This window comes from Scomber scombrus, chromosome 15 (assembly GCF_963691925.1).
Source record: "Scomber scombrus chromosome 15, fScoSco1.1, whole genome shotgun sequence".
Lineage (NCBI taxonomy): Eukaryota > Metazoa > Chordata > Actinopteri > Scombriformes > Scombridae > Scomber > Scomber scombrus.
In genome coordinates this window covers 29,136,009-29,157,380 of record NC_084984.1, presented here as the reverse complement: position 1 = coordinate 29,157,380, position 21,372 = coordinate 29,136,009, and the positions used below count along the sequence as shown (strand labels likewise).

At 38.3% G+C, this 21,372-nt stretch overlaps 1 protein-coding gene across 1 annotated transcript in view; it reads right to left on the bottom strand.

Annotated features, from left to right (window-relative positions):
- Positions 1 to 687: 687 nt before the first annotated feature.
- Positions 688 to 21,372, bottom strand: part of slc38a9 (solute carrier family 38 member 9) — a 29,912-nt gene continuing 9,227 nt past the window's right edge. The window contains exons 7-15 of the mRNA XM_062434068.1: positions 20,989 to 21,159; positions 19,934 to 19,993; positions 18,320 to 18,529; positions 15,820 to 15,927; positions 11,705 to 11,811; positions 11,296 to 11,409; positions 8,034 to 8,182; positions 3,648 to 3,737; positions 688 to 1,836 (exon numbers count right to left, since the gene is read on the bottom strand). Coding sequence (XP_062290052.1) covers positions 1,671 to 1,836; positions 3,648 to 3,737; positions 8,034 to 8,182; positions 11,296 to 11,409; positions 11,705 to 11,811; positions 15,820 to 15,927; positions 18,320 to 18,529; positions 19,934 to 19,993; positions 20,989 to 21,159 — 1,175 coding nt within the window. The 3' untranslated portion in view covers positions 688 to 1,670. The remainder of the gene's footprint in view (positions 1,837 to 3,647; positions 3,738 to 8,033; positions 8,183 to 11,295; positions 11,410 to 11,704; positions 11,812 to 15,819; positions 15,928 to 18,319; positions 18,530 to 19,933; positions 19,994 to 20,988; positions 21,160 to 21,372) is intronic.

The following is a 21,372-nucleotide window of genomic DNA, read 5'->3' as shown; positions in this document are numbered from 1 at the left end:
TTTCTTTAGTCACATGAAAAATGGAAAAACTAAATAATGAATTGTATAATGGTTTGTCCTGTTATCAAACAAATTGAACATAGCTTTGGATGGAGGATACAGACTTCCTACCTCAAGAACAGTTGACATTCATCGGGCTAAAATAAGAGATTTACCATACAGTACATTTGTGCAGTTAAGTTTGCTGAATCGGAATACCTCGGATAAAAAGTAAGAGTTTCAGGATAAGAATACAAAAATGTTTTTGAGGTTCAATCTCACAATGCTTGTTTTCAAACTTCCCTTTAGTGTGCTTTAGTGTGCTGAATTCCAGCAGATTCTATGAGCCGGTGCAACATACACTTAATGTGATCAGTTGAAGTTTAGTTTATTACAACCTGGGTTTTATTTTGATAGTTTTGTCCATCATTTCTATTAATAAGATTATATCCAGCAAGCCGATAGTTGACATTAAGATATTTTATCATTAGCATTCCTTTTCTTTTCTAAATACTAATATTTGTTTCCAACCCGTCTCATCGTCTGCTCATTTTTAACTGTTGGATTTCTTTTTAGTAATGTCAGCCGGTTTCCAGATCACTACTAACTCAGAGAGTATATAATCATTAATGATAGAAGTAATGAACAACACTATGTTTCAAAGACCCCAGTATTTCAAACCCAGAATGATCCTTTAATTTGATTGAAAGCAAACACAAAACTACAGTTTTCATAATCTGATCAGTTTTATTTTCACGCATATATTCCCTTTGTCTATCCTTTCATTAGTAAAATACAGTATATTGGGCAGTCTCTAGAAAATAGGCATCATGTAAACATGTTGTCAAACATGTAAATCAACACTGCTCATAAAAATGAAAAGACTGCCAAAAGTTTTGTCAAAAATATGCACAGAACACGGCTGCCTTCAAAACATACCGTTTACATCATCACAAAGTTAGTCAGGAAAATGATTCCCTGGTGTCAGCAACACGGTTTTATATGATCCAGCTGTAAGCCTCACATGTAACACATTTTAAGTTCACTCAAAATTGTACATTTCATGTTTGACTAAGATGCTGCTTGAATCTACATAAAAGCAGACCTTTAATACAATAGTTTAAGAATACTCTCACTCGCTATGCTGACCTAATTCCAAATGTTCCTATCAGTTTGCAGCTGATGTTACCATGAGTGACACAGAGTTGAAATACAGAACACGGCATGTCTCTGTCACTTGGCTTGGCAGGTCTGCAATCAGTCTGTGCAGGAGTAATCATAAGCATCATGTAGGAAATCATCTTCAAGAAAAGGTTTATCATAAAAATAACCACTGACTGAATGGCAGGAAGAAAATAAAAAGATCAAAGATCAAACCACCAAGACAATAGATTTCTGTTATTTCCCTGAAGCATAAACCTTTTTCAAAGCAAAACTATCATTTTTATTACAGGAAGTGTGTGATATTTAATCTTGTAACACAGTCACAGACGATGAATCTGAGCGGCTAGAGGCTGCAGTGGTTTATTATTTTGGTAGCCATGACATCGGATAATACACATTGTGCAGTTGTGAACAATAATGCACTCCATTATTCTACATCTAATTTCAGAGATTACCATCTGAAATCTCCATCACATCTTTTCATTTTGGCTCTGAAAGGTTCAGGGTGTTTGTGTGTGACTGCTTCACTACATGAAGAATTGGGCCACCAGGTTGGCCATGCCCAGCAAGATTAGGAAACTGTGGAAGAGGGCTGACGGCCAGCGGAGCTTCCCCTGCCGCTTCAGGGAGATCATGTGGACTAGCGCAGGAAAGACAAACACCAAAGCCAAGCCACATGTTGCTCCAGAGAAGCTGTGAGGGAACACACACTTATCAGTACAGCATCACAACATGGCAAACCACTTCAAACATGAAACATCTGAGGTTAGGTTATGCTGTTACAAGCATGCACAACAATATATCAGAAATATGTGTGAGGTTACATCACTTGTCTTTGAGCATTCATTACTTTAATCAAAGTGCAAAGTGCTGTCAGGTGGGGAACGTTTGGTGCTTCTGTTTCTAGAAATCAATGACTAACATGGATTATGGTAAATGGACTGTATATACATATATGTACAGTACTTCTATAGCACTTATATAGTCTCATTCACCCATTCATACACTGATGACAGGAGGGAAACTAATCATTCATACACCGTTGGCACAGCAACGGGAGCAATTTGGGGTTAAGTGTCTTGCCCAACAACAGATGGACATGTGGACTGGAGGACGACCACTCTACCTCCTGAACCACAGCCGCCCACTATATGATGATTGTAAATGAATGATTATAAAGAATCATTTTTAATCAGTGGTTGTCTTAGAAGCTGATAACAATAATGGCCAATCATTTCAGCTCCTTTCATTTCTTATAAAAGCAGAGCTCCAACATTTTGGAAAATAAGTATATTTTGGGGGTATGATCCAAATTATAATCAAGGGTTTATGCACATCCACACAGAATGCAATTTAAAACCTTTTTCATAATCATACCAGTCAAAGAATGACAGAAAACTAGTAGGGACAATGAAGCCTACAATTATTTTATAAAGTAAACTAAGTATTTATTTACATTTATATCACTTTTTGTTAAATCAGTGTTTCCCAGCTGTAACGATAATTCCTAGTAATATATTCAATCAATTAATGAGACCTGGACCCAGGTAAGTGGGAGAAAATTGATGAGTCGAGTGAGGATTTTAGCAAAAACTTAAATGAATAAATAATTTGTAATTGATTAATTCATCCAAGGTTTTGCTAGAGGTCCACCTGTGCAAACAAATGCAATCCAATAAAACAGTCTTGCCATAAATTCTACTTTTACAAGTTTTAAGTTTTTGTGTTTATTGACCGAAAGATTTATTTTGATTATTGAGGTCAGAGTGGGTGGTGGTAGTGTGCTTGAGTGCATTATATCAAAAAATGTTCCTAATATTTGACCATTGTTGTGTTGGATTGCATTAGATTTGATGAGTGTACATTATGAAGTGGCCAGTGACTGTTTATGACTAATGTTACTGTCCTCAGCAGGAAAGATCTTTGTTAATTAACTTTATAAAACCTTCTAAGGCCTTTTTGAAGGAACCACATTCTGTTTTCTTAATCTCGTAATAGCAATAAAACATCTATTACAAGGAACTGGTTTTAAAAATGTATTGTAATATTATTATTATTTTTAGAATTGTATGCCTTTATTAGTTACATTTATATTGATATTATTTGGAATGGCATGATCACATTTCTTTTTAATATTGCTGTACAAACAAATAAGACTATTAAAAAAAAAAAAGTTAGAATAAATTGGTTTACTAATGGTGAGGAGTATTGTCATTACTGCCAAACTGGGATTGAAATAAGTCTGTTTAACTGGACTTAATACTAAATACTACTTTTTTCACACCACTTTGAAATATTTCTAATGGAGATGAAGGACAAGGAACAATGCAACCAACACTTTTACAGAGAATGTCAACTACGTCATGTTCATCACAGCCACAGATATGTCTCTTGTTCCTCTTATTAATGCATATAAAAGCAATCATTTGATTCATTCAGTTTGATTCATGAATTATGAACTGGCATTTAGTAAAAGTGAATAAAGAAACAATTTCAAAACATACCGTATAATGGATCCAATATTGGGATAAAACTTGGCCATCAGGACACCAGCTGCCACAATTAAGATATTCAGTACCAGGACATGGAAGAAACTAAGGAAAAATGAAAATGTATGACATGCTGAGAGACTTATTACTTACAGACTGTGTAAATAATCTTTTGAAATCCTACAATTACTACCATTTCTGAACAAATATTAGGATAACAAATACATGAAAATAAGTCTGTACAATTGACCAAAATGAATTACAAAAAACAACAAAACAAAATAAGTACTTGTTCCTCTTTATTCTGAATCGTTAACATTATGACCGGTGAGCCATTTGTTTTTACGGGCCATGTAATGAGTTTAATAGAGTCTGTGTCATCGGTATGTAATGAGCGTGTGATCAATATATCAGACAATTTTAGCTCATCACAGATGTATCCATACTGATGTACACGTCAGCTGATAAATAACAAGAAACATCAATGGAAAAATGTCAGAAATATTTACAAAATTGTTTCAGTTAAATAGTTTGTCCACAAGAGAAAACGGACACTGTTAAATGTCCTGCATACTAGAAATCTTGGTCACTGTTGTTTCATTTTTATGGACGCTTAAGAGTTTTATGACATGTTAAAAAATAACTGAAATGAGCTGATAATGAAGACATCAGCAACATTCCAGAGAAATCTGAGACAATTTACTGAAGATCAGAGAAGGATTACAAGAACATTTCTGAATGAAGTAAATTATAAAAAAGCATATAAAAGAATGTAACAGCAGTCTGGACAAGGTTATCTGTTGCAAGCTGTAATCATGATGCAGTTTTGTTTGGAAGATGTCCTGTTCAATCTTTGGAGGGTGCAGTCATGCTTTGGGACAGCTTGTTTCAGAAAGAGTAATGTGATAGTTGAATGCAGTGGCAATGATCTTCAGTCTAAATTTCAGTAATAGTACTTCATTATGTTACCGTAATATTTTACAATACTTTTAAAATGTTTGCAAACCCGCTGCAAGGTTTTCAGACCTGTGAAAAGCTGTTAGCATATCAGCTGTTAGCAGCCTCTAAAGATAAATCTAAAGATATTTTGATTTTTGGACCAAAAATGAAGCAGATTATTTAAAAATTCTACCATATCAACTATAAGAAGAAGAAGAAGAAGACTTTAAGATAATTATTTTTACTTTTATTTTCCCAAATTGATCAGATCGATCTAGGGTTGCCAACCGTCCCTTAAAAAACGTAATTTTCTCGTATTGAGAAACAAAATGACGCGTCCCGTATTGAGCTGAAAAGGAACGCACTGTCCCGTATTTCCGTGAGAATCAAAATAGTCTGTAATATGTCAATGGAATCAATAAATGACAGGTTGTTTTATATGAATATTTACGGTATTCTTATTGCCAGCCCTCTCTTGCTCTGTGACCAATGAGCTGACAGCACACTCACACACAAGAATGACAATGCAGAATCCGGCTCTTCTCATTGGTCGAGGTACTGTTGCTTGCAAGAAGATATCGGAAGACAAGATTTTGAGGGACAAAGTGTTTATGTTTACAACTTTTCCACAGACTCTCTGTTTGAACTTTTACTTATTGCACTAAATGTGCACTATTACAGGAAGTTTCTGCTTTCTATTGTTTTTTGTTATTTTATACTGTTTTCAGTTAAGCAGGACAGCTTTGTTAAAGAAATAGATTTGCTTTATTCTGTTAAGTTAAGCAGGACAGCTCTGTTAAAAAGATTTTTTATTTTTGCACTAAAAAATAAATTGTTGAATAATAATTTGTTTTCCATGTATTCGTATCACTCAAAAACATGCATCGAATTAAATTCAGGTTCGAATCAAATAATTTAAAAATCGTTTCACACACACAAAAAAAGGCAAAACATTTCACCAAGCCGTGAGGGGTGAACGACATCGGGTCGGCCGGCCCTGCCAACTAGGTGTCCCTTAGTTATTATTCAGGGAGTTGGCAACCCTAGATCGATCTCACTCCTCCCCTCACCAACACCACCTCCATCATCTATGGGGCTCTCACCCTCACCCTGACCCTCACCCTGTCAACCACCACCATCATCATCTATGGGGCCCTCACTCTCTGCATCACCACCACCACCACCATCATCTATGGGGCCCTCACTCTCCCCATCACCACCACCACCATCATTTCTGTGGTCCCCGCCAACAGTGGATCAGGTGAGAGTACAGCTAAAGAAGATCAAGGCTAGGAAAGCCACGGGTCCTGATGGCATCAGCTCCAGACTCCTCAGGGACTGTGCAGACCAGCTCTGTCAGGTGGTCTGCTACATCTTTAACCTGAGCCTGAGTCTGGAAAGGGTTCCCGTCAAGTGGAAGACTTCTTGTGTGGTTCCAAAAGACCCTAAGACCGTGTGCCCCAAGGAGCCCAACCACTTCAGACCTGTGGCCTTAACCTCTCACCTGATGAAAGCACTTGAGAGGATCATTTTGAACCATCTCCGCCCCCTGGTGAGCCCTTACATGGATCCCCTGCAGTTTGCATACCAGCCTGGCATTGGGGTGGATGATGATGTCATCTACCTGCTGCAGAGATCACTGTCTCACCTGGAGGACACTGGAAGTACTGTGAGGATCACTTTTTTGATTTCTCCAGTGCTTTCATTACAATTCAACCTACACTGCTCAGGAGGAAGCTGGACAGAGTGGGGGTCAGTGACCAGATGGCTGCATGGACCCTTGACTACCTCACAGACAAACCCCAGTATGTGAGGTTGCAGGACTGCGTGTCTGATGTGGTGGTCTGCAGCACAGGGGCCCCTCAGGGTACAGTACTCTCACCTTTCCTCTTCACTCTGTATACAGCAGACTTATGTTACTCCATGGACAGTTGTCACCTCCAGTAGTTCTCTGATGTCACTGCCATTGTGGGATGTGTGTCAGAGGGGAACGACTGAGTACAGGAAGGTCATCATGGACTTTGTCGACTGGTGTGAGCAGAACCACCTACAAGTCAACGCCAGCAAGACAAGGGAGATGGTGGTTGACTTCCACCGAAAACCCTCCAACACAGCACCGGTGAACATCCAGGGACTTGACATGGAGAGAGTGAGGACATACAAGTACCTGGGTGTCCACTTTAACAATAATCTGGACTGGTCAGATAACACTGACTCTGTTTACAAGAAGGGTCAGTGTGGCTTACACCTGCTGAGGAGGCTTGCATCGTTTGGTGTGTGCAGACCACTGCTGAGATCCTTCTTTGACTCTGTGGTTGCATCTGTGGTCTCATATGCAGTGGTGTGTTGGGTAGGGGGATGTTCTGAGCGGGACAAGAACAGACTCAACAGACTGATTAAAAGAGCCAGCTCAGTCTGTGGCTGCCCCCCTGGACTCCATAGAGGTGGTGGGAGAGAGGAGGGTTTTGGTCAAACTGTCCTCCATCATGGACAACACCTGTCACCCTCTGCATAACACTGTGAGGGCCTTAAGTAGCTCCTTCAGCGAGAGATTAATACACCCCAAGTGTAAGAAGGAGCCCTTCTGCAGATCCTTCATTCCAACTGCAGTCAGACTGTACAATGCTGCACTATAGTTGCACGTTAGGGTCCCTTTTTTAAAATGTTTTATTTTATTTTATTGTTATATATATATGTATATATATATATATATATATATATATGTTATAATTGCACTTCAAGGTCCTTTTTCTTAGTTTATAATTTTAGTAATTGATTGATTGATTTATTGACTATTTATTGATTGATTCAAAAAAAAAAGTTACTATACGGTGTGTACTGCATACTATGTCTATTTTAGTTACCTTTCATAACAATTTTACTGTTTTAATTTGTGTACATATCTGTGTCATAACGGTCCAATCGAGTTATTTGCATGTGTTCATTTGTTATTAGTTGCATTCAGGGTCTCTGCTCCTCAGCCTTTGGTCTGAAAAGTAGAGACCCTGAATTCTTAAAGAGTATTGTGAATATTGATATCCTCATTCTAACTGAAACTTGGTGTGGTAAAGACACAACAACTGGTTGTCCCCCAGGATATGGAGAACCACCATAGCCTCAGGTAACGTTATCTTCACCTGTTGTTGCACTCTCTGTGTAGACAAGCTGCCTGAATGTGCAGGGTGCAACAGCAATTGTGCAGACTCTGTGACGTCAACACAACCTCCCACACAGAGCAAGGGAGTGGGAAGAAGCAGCAGGACTAGCTAACATTTTGGCAACATGTAAACAAACAGGCAATATCGAGGTTGGCAAAAATGATCACGGTCATGTCCGTATATCGTTAAATAAGTCGATAACGTAATTATGGTGACAGGCCTACATACACTGCAGTAAATATTTTGAAACAACCAGGCTGCTATGTAGGTCTGCTACCCAAGAAATAACAACATATGAACTTACCTTGGGTAATGATTGCCAAAGATCTGACCCATCACCTGGACCCGGACCAAGTATCCCAGCAAGGGATATACTGTGATCATCTGGAACAACAGGAAGGTCCGAGCCACAAACACCATCACATCACTGCTGGAGAAGTTATCCAAGAAATTCTATAGGACAGAAGACAGTTTGAAAAATCTGTAAGAATGCTACAGAGACTGAAGATTAGGCTTCTTTTATCAACCAGCAGGTCTCGTTTGTTTCTGCTGATCTGCTCTGTTGACATAAGTCTATGAGTGATGACATAGAAAGTTAACAGTTTCATGTTCATTTTGCAAGTGTAATTATTTAGCCATTGAATCAGAAGTTGCTTGCAACCACTGTATTTTGTGAAGATGAATTACAAGATATCTTTAATAAGTGCATGCTGTATACTTTCCAGATGCTGCACTGACCTCATAGTTGAGTTCCGGTCAAAACATCACATTATTAGCTTATGTTAAATACCGTCAGCTAATTAAATGCCTGACTAGAGAAGATAACACACTGTTACACACTAATAACACACTGTTACAATTAATCAACAGTACCATGCCATAGTCCACCTGATTCCTACATAGAGGTGCATACAGACAGAAATTCAAACTCTCTAAACCCATTGTGAGGACATCTAGGAAGTGGACCAGTGAATCTATGCAGGATCTTGTATGTGCTTGGAAAGTTTTTTTTCTTCTTTTTTTTCAACAAAGTTTTTATGTGCTTGGAAAGTTTGGATGAGTGCATTGAGGCTTTGACATCAGACATCAGCTTCTGTGTAGACAGTTGTGGAGATCACGGTCCACAACAACAAGAAACCCTGGTTCACAGCGAGACTCAGACAGCTAAGGTTGGAACACGAGGAAGCGTTTAGCAGTGCGGGCAATTTAGCAAGATGTGAGTGATGCTAAACTATACTCTGAGAAACTTCAACAGCAGTTCTCAGAGAACAACTCTGCCTCTGGAAGGGCACACAGATCACCAACTACACCAAAAAGCCTCCCCACTCCTTTTTTAAGGGGGGGAAGGGGCATTTATGGAGTTTATTGAGTATCTTTTAACTTGTGGCTTTATTTTCAACAAAAAGCAAGATAATGGAGACAAAAATCAGTCATGTTTCAAATAGCCATGGTTCAAAAAGGTCATATACAAAGCCAGTATGTTGAAATGATCAGTTGATGTGGCTAAAAATATTGGTACAAAATAAATGTTCTTTCTATTAAGTTGAAACTGACTGACTGAAAAGTATATTGTATCCATCATTCTTCATTTCACATTGAATATAACTGAAACATTGCTTTTGATTTACAAATGTATTATTATTTGATACAATAAACGAATGAAAATGGCATGACCAAAAATATTGGTACCCTTAACTTGATATTTTGTAGCACATCCTTTGAAGGAAATAACTGCAGTCAAGTTCTTTCTGTAACTCTGAATAAGGTTTCTACACTTCTCTAATGGTAGTTTGGCCCACTCTACTACAGTCATGTTAATATCTTTCCATTTTGTGCTGTAGTCTTTGTCACACCATTTTATTACCGGTCCGAGTTGTGATGCATGATAATAATCGCTTAAATTTGGCAGTGCCATACCACCCTTATCTTTGGCCAGTTGTAATGTACAGCATTTTATTTGGCTGCAGTCTATCTTTAACAAAACATTATGCCACAATAATAGTTTCTTCCCTACTGCAGCCGATTCCACGTTTGGTTAGCATGCGTTTTGCAGCTGATCTACTAAGAATAACTGTGTAAATGAAAACAGGTACAACATGGTGGAGACAGCAGTATTTAAATGAGGGTTTTGTGTCTTAATGGAGAGTTTGGACGAGCAGAAAGCTGCAAGCACAAAATGAAATTTCATCTCATGGAATTAGAGGTTCTAGTTGAACAAATTAACAAACATATTGATTTACAGCAAAAAAAATATTACCAGAAAAACCCACATAGAGAGTATTAGTGACGAAGTCAATGTTGTTAGTTAAACCAAAAATATTCCACTCCAAAAATATTAACACAGGTGTAAAAACTCTGTCCTGTGTGTATTCTGTCATTGTGCCTCCGTCTCCTCCTCTCTACAGTAACAGAAGTCATCTGTGAGCAGTGAGCAGCAGGTTAATACCTGTCCTTCAAAGGTATTATTTATAGACACAGTTAGTGTCAGAAATAATACCTTCAGGTTTGGTAAATCACAATGTGTGTGATAAATAACATATTAGCATTTTCTCCTCCCTGTATTTTACACACTGGGGTTAAAACGTCTCATATTACATATTCATTATGACAAACTACTAAATGGACAGCGTGTACTATCTTACACCTTTGAAAGACGCAAACCTCAGTGTGCTGTGTTAGTAGATCAGCTTGTATATTTTTTGTGGGTGATGTCAAGTTTACACGTTTTTACACACACAGAACTTTAGTAAATCAGGCCCAATAGATTATATTAATGTGAAATCTATAATCTTATATTGCATATCAGTGAAGTCATCACATTTAATTACATTAACAGAACTATATGTATATATGTGTAGCTTACTCTTTATGGTTAAATTTTATTTATATATTTATACCACATGCCTTTTGTAGTGGTTGTATTTTTCTCACTGGATATGCTTGTTGTTCTATATTTTGATTTTTATACACCACATCAAGACAAATTCCTTTTACATGCAACATTTCTTGGCAATAAATGTGATTCTGAGTAAACTCTAGAGACTGGTGTGCTTGAAAATCCGAGGATATCAGTAGTTTGAGAAGCACTCAAACCAGCCTGTTTGGCACAAACAATCATGTCACTGAAATCACATTTCCCCACATGTTTGACTTTAGCATTAACTGAAGGTCCTGACCTGTATCTACATGATTTTATACATTGCACTTCTGCCACATGATTGACTGATTGGATAAGTACATGAATAAGCAGGTGTTCAGGTGTTCCTAATAAAGTGCTAAGTGAGTGTATATTCTATGAATATATTTGATTCTGACAAAAAGAATGAGAAGTGAATCGATGTGTTGTATGGATGAACATGGCAAAGTGTCACATGAGTCAGTCTCATGGTCATTAAGTTGTCGCCCTAAAACAAGAATTAAATGGTAAAATGGTGACACTATTTTACCTGGATCTGCACCAAAAGACACTTGTTCTCTGCTTCGCCTACCCTTCCTAGATCAAGTTAGAGTACAAGTTCAATTTTATATGGCAAAAAATGAAAAGAAAACTGAGGTGTAAATCTTACTGGTTCAATGCAGTCTTTGTAGAGAGGAGGTGAAGGAAAGGCAGCAAAGATCAACACTCCCACATACAGATAGGTCAGCCCTACCAGAAGATAAGCCACAGACAGGTCCCGCACCTGAAAACACCAAAACACATTCACCTTAACCTCAGCATCATCTTATTTATTGTGTTTTCTGAGATCAATAAACCATGATGAGGAAAATGAGAGGGAGGTTTGTCCTTACTGAACTATTTGGTATTTAAAAAGACACTTCCCTTCCAGTTTCTGAAGTGCACAATAAAGGTATTGCCATCACTTACAATGTGGAACTGCGTTATCTGAACTAAGTCAGGAGAGACAAGATCAGTGCAGTTGAATGCATGTTTGCAGTGTGTGAAGCTTTGCAGGAGCATTGGTGAATAACGCTTACATTGTTGTCTTGGTGCATGTTGCTCTTCATCAATGTGATGATGCAGTTGTGGATGAAGAAGGCCAGAGTGAGAACACCAGTCAGCTGAGGGAAGAGCAGTCTGAACTCTGAAAGAACAAAGTAAGACAGACATTGTGTATTTTAACCTGCTCATCAGGAGGAAACTAACTATTCATTCACATTCTACACACCATTGGCACAGCAACGGGAGCAATTTGGGGTTAAGTGTCTTGCCCAGGGGATGGACATGTGGACTGGAGGAGCCGGGAATCGAACCGGCAATCTTCCAATTGGAGGACGACCGCTCTACCTCATGAGCCACAGCCGCCCAAAGTTCAGACACACATGTACACACGAACGGGAAAAAGGACTAAAATGGCAGAGCGGTCAACACCTTTTGAGGAGTGGCATACTACTTCGAATTTCTTACGCAAAGGACAAGAATTTGACAGCAATTTGCAGCACTAATCCCCACCAAGTTCAGTGTGTGAGAGGCGCAGGGTATCCACTCTGCCAGTGGGTTTACATCCCTGATACGGGACTGCAGGCTTTTGTAGGTTCCCGACATGTTGCTTGCGTTGTCATAACATTGCCCCCAGCTGTTTTTGATATCAATGTCTAATTCTTGAAGTACGCCCATGACAGAGTGAAAAGAGGGCTTCTCCTGTATGGGCAGTGATGGGGAGAAATTTCATGAAGCGCTCTTCGATATCTCCCTCTAGAGATACATAGCGCAGGATGAACGTAAGTTGGTCTATGTGGGTCACGTCTGGAGTGGAGTCTACGCTGATCGAGAAGTATTAAGCTATTCTTACTCACTTGACAATTTCAGTGACTTTCTCCACCATCAGCTCTATGAATTCCTCGCATACATGGCTAGACAAATACGAGGCGTTTCCCTTTCCAACATTCCCATATTTCTCTATGTGGGCTTTGAGGAATGGGTCGAATTCACTGATAAGCTCCATACAACCCAGATAGTTTCCATTTCTAACATCCCCAAAAACATTTGTGAGTCCCCTAAGGGGGAGTCCACGCTATGTTAAATGCCTCGTCACAACAACAACCCTCCACAGAACCTGCCTCCAATACTCACAGTAGTCGTTGAACTGTTTTTTCAGCAGAAGAATTGGCCCAAAAGTTAAAAACATTAAAAACAAAAAAGACATGCGGCACAGATAGCATCAGACCTACGATGCTAAAATACAGCCCTGCCCTACTTTTACTATGTAAAAGACCAAAAAAAGATATTTGCTTGTTTTGTAGACTTTTAAAAAGTATTAGACTCAATTTGGCATGATGGATTATACTACAAACTTTTACAATGTGGTGTAGGGGGTAAATTTCAAATTCTAAATCAAGTATTCAAATTGGCGAAAAACATTGTTCAATATTTACATAAATGAGTTAGCGGGGGAATTGGAACCTGGTGATGACCTGGTGCTGCTGTTACCCTCAAAACAGGGGTTACAGCAGCTCCTTGATCAGCTGGAGCAGTACTGCCAGTCCTGGGCCCTGGCAGTAAATCCAAAAAAAGCCCAGATGTCAGGAACACAGATACATGTTCAGCCTAGGCAGCACCGCCCTAGAGCACACGAGGCAGTATACTTACCTCGGTCTAATCATTACTGCATCAGGGAGTTTCAGCATGGCAGTGAATGCACTAAAAGAAAAGGCCTACTCTATAAAATGAACATTTCACAAAATAAACATCCCAATTACAAATATATAATATAATAATATGAATGAATATAATAACAAATATTTGACAGCATAATTCAGCCTGTGAGACTGTGAGGTCAGGGGTCCACTCAGTATGCATGACTACACCACATGGGACAAGCATCCAACTGAAGCCCTACGTGCAGAATTCTGCAGATCCGTATTAAATGTTCAATCAAAAACACCCAACAATGCATGTAGGGCAGAGTTAGGCTGTTTTCCATTAGCTCTATCAATCCAAAAAAGAAGTTTAAAATTGTGGATGCACCTAAACAATAGTCCCAACAACACACTCCAATTTGAGAAACTTAAAACCCAAGAGATGAACCCTGAATGACAAACCAAATTAGCAACCAAAGTAGAATGAATTCCTATTTGGCCCTAAAAAGAGAATATGAATTGGCAGAGTATCTCCTCTCTGTACGAAGCCGAGGCAAATCCTGAAAGACTAGCCGTGGAAACAGGCAGACACAGAAGACAGGTTGAGACAGAGGAGCACTTTCTTCTTCACTGCCCAAAATATGACAACTAAAGATAAACCTTCTTCACTAAACTAAAAAGAAACAGTTTAAGTTTGTGAGAGAGAGCGAGAGAGAGAGAGAGAGAGAGAGAGAGAGAGAGAGAGAGAGAGAGAGAGAGAGAGAGAGAGAGAGAGAGAGAGAGAGAGAGAGAGAGAGAGAGAGAGAGAGAGAGAGAGAGAGAGAGAGAGAGAGAGAGAGAGAGAGAGAGAGAGAGAGAGAGAGAGAGAGATGCAGCAAAACGGAAACAATCAAACAGAAAACTTGCCAGCAGGGTCTGATCATCCGGTGACAGAGATTTCAGACTTCTGTTTAGTATTTGTGCTTCAATATTAACTGACTCTTTAAGAAAAGGACACACCATGTCTGACAGCTCCTTCAGTCTGCAGGCTTCAGTTAAAAAGGAAGATAAACTCAGGGTTAGTTGAAGAAAACCTGCCAGCGAGCAGGTTAGTTTCACGGAGTATTTTTGCCACGGTAACTGACTCACACTTAAGCTGAATTGACTTTGTAAAACCGAAAAACCAGAATTAACTCAGAGTTTTCACTAAACCTGCTTTCTGAAACAGGCCCCAGGGATCCATTTCTTGATTACCTGGATGCCACTGCATCTTGTAGGATGAGGTGAGGCTTATAGATCTGGCCTGGAAAAAGGATATAGAGCCATAGTTTGATATATCAAACTGCAGTATGTATTATGCTGTCTTCCTTGGACTCCCTGAACTCCCAATTTTAATTATTATCATCTTATCTTATATCTGTTTTTGTTTGTTTGTGTTTTTGTTAGTGCTTATGTTTAAAAAAGGTGATTACATAAGTACAGTCCATTCGCCAAAATACAGATACCAGGGAATGGGCAGCCATTATCAGAACAGTTTTATGCCTGGATGAAAACGCCATCTAGGGCACCCGTGAAGAAGCTCTTCAGCCTGGGCAGTCTTGTGCTGATTTCAAGGAGAACAAGTTGTCTGGCAAACGCTTTGAGAGACTCCTCCTCATGAGGGTTAACCACTGCTTTAGTGATAAACATATGAAATAAGCTGGACTATAAGCCATAGTGAGCGAGCAACTCAAGTGCGTTTGGCCTGTGAAATACAGTTCATATGAAATCTTAATATCATTTCCTGTTAAGTCATCGAATGGCGTTAGAAAGGCCAATCTCTTATTTTATTCATTGATATATTATTTTGAAGCAATTATTATTTGTACTCAGGAGGTAATGTTGACCAAGTCTTTTTAGAGTTTTATATACTGATAACATTTTATTTTGAGGCATTTGTAGCCTACTGCCAGTGTAACATTGATTGTTCTGCTTGAAAGGCCAAGAGCCCAGTGATATTTGGACATGCCTTGTCATGGTTCTCACCATGACATCTTTCGTGATGTGTTCTTAGGGCTGGTTTTGTGGTATTACTTCATTAAATACCATAAAAAAGAGATCTTGGGGCGCACAGGTGGTCGAGTGGTTAGAGCGCATGCCACATACGCAGCCGACCCCGGTTCGAATCCGGGTCGGAGGTCCTTTGCTGCATGTCACACTCCACTCTCTCCCATGTTTCCTGTCTGTCTACTGCTGAATAAAAGGTGTCTATGCCGAAAAAAAACCAAAAAAAAAAAAAAAGATCTTGTGTATGTCCTTTTTATCAGGATAGGGATTTGCTCTGATAATACGTAAGGTTTAACATTATATTGTTAACTGACAATTTCACATCTCAGACGTTGTTCCGGAGAAACTTAAAAGTAATGTAAAAAGTAACGACAATTTTTGAGTAAGACCCCAACTATTTCCAATTAGTATGTCTACTATGACTAGGTTAATCTAAGTCATTGAAAGAAACATGAAGAAGCATTCAAATGTGTTAACTGTAGATTTACCTGGAACATAGAACTGGGTTGTGTCAAACCAGTGGAACTCTAGGTGGAAGCCAAGGTGGACAGCTTTTATAGTGACCAGAACAATCAAGTAGACCACTGAGATGGTCCCTGGAAAAGAAGGAATGATACAACACTGGATGGATGAATGATGCAGTACAAAACATATTCAGAAGAAAAACCCACAGGCAGGCAATGAAACTTGTTTACCATTGATCTTCTGCCTCTAAATCTGCAAATGGCAACATAAGTCGAGGCCTTTAAGCAATTGTTAAAAACTAGCCTTGTTTTTATCTAGAATCTTTAAAGAATTAGAGATTTTATTATTATTGAGATTTATTATATTATTGAGATGATAAATACATACACACATATATACACACAGGGTGTCCATGAAGTCTCTTTACAATTTAACACTTTTATTACAAAAGCAAATGAATAGACAAATCTGTGGAAATGTAATCATTTAATACACCTCTATATGGGCACCATTAGTTGCACGAAGCACATCAAGACGGTACTGGATTTCTTGCCATGTTAGCTTTAGCATAGCCTCATCAATGGTGGCAATGGCATCAGTGATCTTTTGCTTCAGGTCGTTGATGTCCCGTATCTTTGTTCCATACACGATCAGTGTTGGGCATGTTACTTTGAAAAAGTAATTAATTATAGTTACTCATTACTTCTCCAAAAAAGTAACTGAGTTAATAACTGAGTTACATCAATGTCAAAGTAATTAATTACCAGGAAAAGTAACCATTACGTTTATTTATTTATTTTTTTTTATTGTTCAAATACGTCAAATGCCCAATGCCTTAACTGCCCTATTTGGTGTATGGCCTTTCCCTCCTACTCTTTCCCCAGCTAAAAAGGATTTAATAGCATTCACAACTCTGCTGGCCAGGAGGTTGATATTGCTAAAATGGAAATCCCCAGTCCCACCTACCTATACAAATTGGGTTAAGGATGTGCTTTATTTTCTTAAATTAGAAAAAATTAGACTGACTCTGATTGGAAAGGATGTCTTATTTGAGAAGACCTGGAATCCCTTTCTGTCTTATGTTAACAGCACAAGATGTCCGATCACTGTGAACTGAGAAGCTATTGCAATGCTGAGCCTGTGTTTTTTTTAATTTTTTTTAATTATTATTTTTTACTAATTCACTTTTTATATATATATATATATGTGGGTATGTGTGTGTATGTGTATATATTTTTTTGTATTGTTATTATATATTTTTGTATATTTATATATATTTTTTTAAATTATTATTTTTTACTAATTCACTTTTTATATATATATGTGTATATATTTTTTGTATTGTTATTATATATTCTTTATTATTACTAACTTGTTTAATTATTTTTTTATTGATTTATATTTCCTACTACCTGCCAACTCATATCTATGTTTCCCTATTGATCTTATTAGTCTATTTATTTATTTTGAGTATTACAACTGTTATTATTTATTTATTTTTATCTATTCATACATTAATTTATTCATTTGCTTATTTATTTACCTATCTTTTCTCTTCCTCTATCATCATCATTATTATTATTATCTTTTTTTTTTTTCTTTCGTTTGTCCTTAATTTACTTTTACCTATGCATGTCCATCTGTTGGAGCTGGGTGCCGGGGGGTTGGGGGGGTGGTATCTGTTCTGGGGTATATTGTATTTAGATCTGTAATCAGAACACTATTGTTTTTGTAATATGTAAAACTCAATAAACAGACGGTTAAAAAAAAACAAAAAACAAATACGTCAAATGACTTGGCTGCCCCAATCAACAACAAATGGCCCAAAACACATTCAAAATAAATTGTGCTTAAGAAATGTACTAAAAAGAAGTAAATAATATCATTGTACATGTAGCAGATGTGCAGCGATTGAATTTTATTCCTCAAAAAAGCTATCAGGACGCTTTGCTCTCACACGCGCTGCATTGATAGTCACACATACACACACACATACCCTCAGTCACTCTCTACAGCGCACTCGTGCTCGTTCGATCCAGACTCCGGGAGATTGTGTCTCATTTGCCCCCTACTATGTCTTTGGTTTTGCCTCTAAGTGCAGCCAGTCTTTGGCAGGGAGACAGAGAGAGACAGAAAGAAGCGCCTGTTTGGGTGAAACATCTTCAGTGAGGTCTGAAGAAGTAACGCCGCATTTTTGGGGGGCAGTAACGGTAACAGTGTTGTAACGGGGGGAACAGTAATTCATTTGATTACTCGTTACTGAAAAAAGTAACGCCGTTAGTAACGTTGTTTATTTATAACGCTGTTATTCCCATCACTGTACACGATACACAAATGCAATGTGATTAAAAACTTTGATAACCACTGAGTACATAGAACAAACTGATTAACATATCTCATCAATTGCTTTTGTGATGATTTTTTTTAAATTGTAAAGAGACTTTGTGGACACCATATATATATATACATATGTGTGTGTGTGTGTGTGTGTGTCTTCATATGATTGTTCTCAATCTTTCTTACCCAAGAAAGTGAACCTTGCAAAGAAGGAGGCTGAGCGGAAGCAGAGCAGTGGCAGCAGCAGGATGATGAGGTAGAGGGGGATGGTGTTGGTTTTACTCCACCAGCGTCCAAAAGACATGACATCAGAAGTTTCATTTCCGCTGTTACCAAGGTAAAGTGTGTTGATACTGTTGTTCTCTCCAGGATTAAGGTTATGGTATGGACAGATGACTGGTGAACAAATCATCAAAGCGTTACCAAACTCAGTTTACTAACTAAGATTTCTTTTAGGAAACATCTATTCTATTTTTCATAACTAGTGCAATGCCTGTTCAAAACGTGGCAGTACTTCAACTCATAGAATAATTAACACAGTTGATGCAAGATTTGTATCAGTATATACACCACATGACATGACAACATGAAAGAAACTGATGGTATAAATAATAGTAATAGTAAATATTTCTTCTTGCTCTTTTATTATGTCTTCAAGTAAAAAAAAGTGATCAGCTGTCATGTTGGTGTCGCAATGTGTATGTATTGTAGGACATAGGCCTATATGTGTGCGGCTGCTCTGTTGGCTGTATCAGCAAACAATACTTTCTTTTGGGGCGGGGGTGCTGGCCCTGTCTGAAACACCACCGCACGCTACTGCTAGCAGGCAATTTAGCAATGAGTAAAGAGCCACTGCACTGTGATTTTAGGCTGTCCCAGCAACACTGTAAACACCCATAAACATATACACATTAGTATGGATTTGCTAAGGTTAATTGACATCTATGACATGTCTCTGCTTGCTCACTTTTTTCTATTTCAAAAACCTGCATTCAGCCTTAATAGATTTTAGCAAACAACTATTTGCTGTGTAATGATATAGAGGAGTAATGGCAACCTGAACAGTGAATGAAGCCATACTCCCTCTGTGTGTTGTCATCTGAGCTTCCCTGTTGTTTGTTCTTGTCTGGTGCATGTGAGTTCCTCCGTGCCCTCCACATCCATTTACAAAATGGCAGCCGTGTCACAAACTTTCTTAAATTACAGTTAAACAGTACACTAAAATATTTTTCTGAAACATTACAGAATCTTAACCCGTATTTGATCAGCACAGCGTAGTTTGACAAATTGAGCTGAGTTTCAGTTCAGGGATGACTTTCTTTTTTCCTCCCCAAACTTCATTGAGTAAACAACACACAGATTTGTTCTCGCCTGACATGTTTGTGCAAAGAGTGACATCTAGTGGCTGAATGTTGTGTATTGTAACTGTAACATTTATGGGATCTTTGACAGTGAACATTCTTATGCTTACATGTGAACACCTACCCAGCACAGCACTTTAACTGGACATAGGAGTATTTTCAGCGGCAGACTTCTGTCGCTGTCATGCTCAACAGACATGTTGAGGTCCTTTGTCTCCAGGGTCCTCCAGCTTTATAACTCTACACTGTAGGAGAGGGATGACTGACTTTTCTTCTTTTTTGGACTGACTGATTGTACGACGTGACTTAATATGGGCTACTGAATGCCTTAATTTCCTTCGGGATTAATAAAGTATGTATTCTATTATGTTTTATGTTCAAGCCTGCGTATCTTATGTGCTTTATCAGGCAGATAGACAAATTAGTGTATGTGACTTACCTTTTTCTGTGCCATTGGTTTCAAAATCTGAATCTGACACGTTGACATTGTGAGCATAGTCTGTACAAAGAAGAGGAATCAATCAGATCAAAGCAAAAGCACCTCTTGCATCAAGACATTTTAAAAGGTGCAACCACTAATAATTTACCATCTCCCTGAACAGAATAACCTTAATCTATGAGCAGTTCTGATGTGTTGTGTGAATAAAGTTCTGATGTCTCAACATCAACAGTCCCTGGACTACTGAAATACCCACCACCTGCTCTGCATGTGTTATACTTTCTACAGGGTGAACATTGGTGCAGCCTTTGAAAGGTTTAAGGTTTGGACACTAAACAATGTAATTACTGATGTTTCCATCACATGTGTAGAACACAAACTAGCCTGCTAATGCTTAATACAGAAACACATTCTTAAACATGTTTTCATATATCCAGTGATCTCATTGTTATCTGTCAGTTTATATCAGGATTAAATACCCAGATGAAACTTTGTATATGAAGTATGCAGCTTTAGCTTTAATGCAAGCTATTTCTCCACCTTAGCTGAGTCTCAGTCATTTAGCAACATTGAATGCATACTAAAAAACACTAAATCATATTCAATCTCAGATCCTATCTCTGAGGGACTTTCCAAATGAATTGTAACTTTGAAATTTGCTTGAAACAAGACTGTTGTGGAGGTCATGTATTTTGCAGTGTCAGCTAAACATTATTATAATGAGACATATTTTGCTGATTAAATCTTTAAAGTGTGATATTCCACCCAACATTGGTGAACACTTGATGAACTAGACTTTAGACTTGAATTCTCATGAAATGTTCCTTAAGGGCAACAGACAACAGAGATGTTGCACAATGTGAGGTCATTTGACAACCATGGCACACACCAGACACATCAAACACACAGAAAAAGTAGCCAGAGAGGGTATGTGTTTTGATGCATGTCAGACACCACTGATGTGTGTTACCTTTTAAGTGCTGAGTTTAATCAATCAACCAACTACATCATTATATGCTGCCTCCTTTCTTGTACTGGTAAGAGCATTGGCTTACTGTAGATAAATTGCCCGGTGTTGTAGAGGAAGTTGGACATGAGTACCCAGTAAACCACCATGGCTCCAATAAGTGACACCATAGAGAAGATCAAGCTGGACCACTGGCCAAACTTGCCAAAGTAGTATCTACAAACATCAGGAAACTCCCAGTCTGATGTATCCATGCAGGCTGGACAGAAGACAAAGAAGGGATGAGGTGAGCAGTGAATATGTGGTTTTGTGATAAAGTCATAGGTATAAGCGTGTAAACATAAAAAACTAAGGAAAGCCAACAAAATGTCTAAGACGAGAAACCTTAGATCACTGATCTCTTATTAAATGACCTCTTGAGTACATGCAGCAATTTAAATGGGTTCTATTTCAGATATTCTGGCCCAATTTT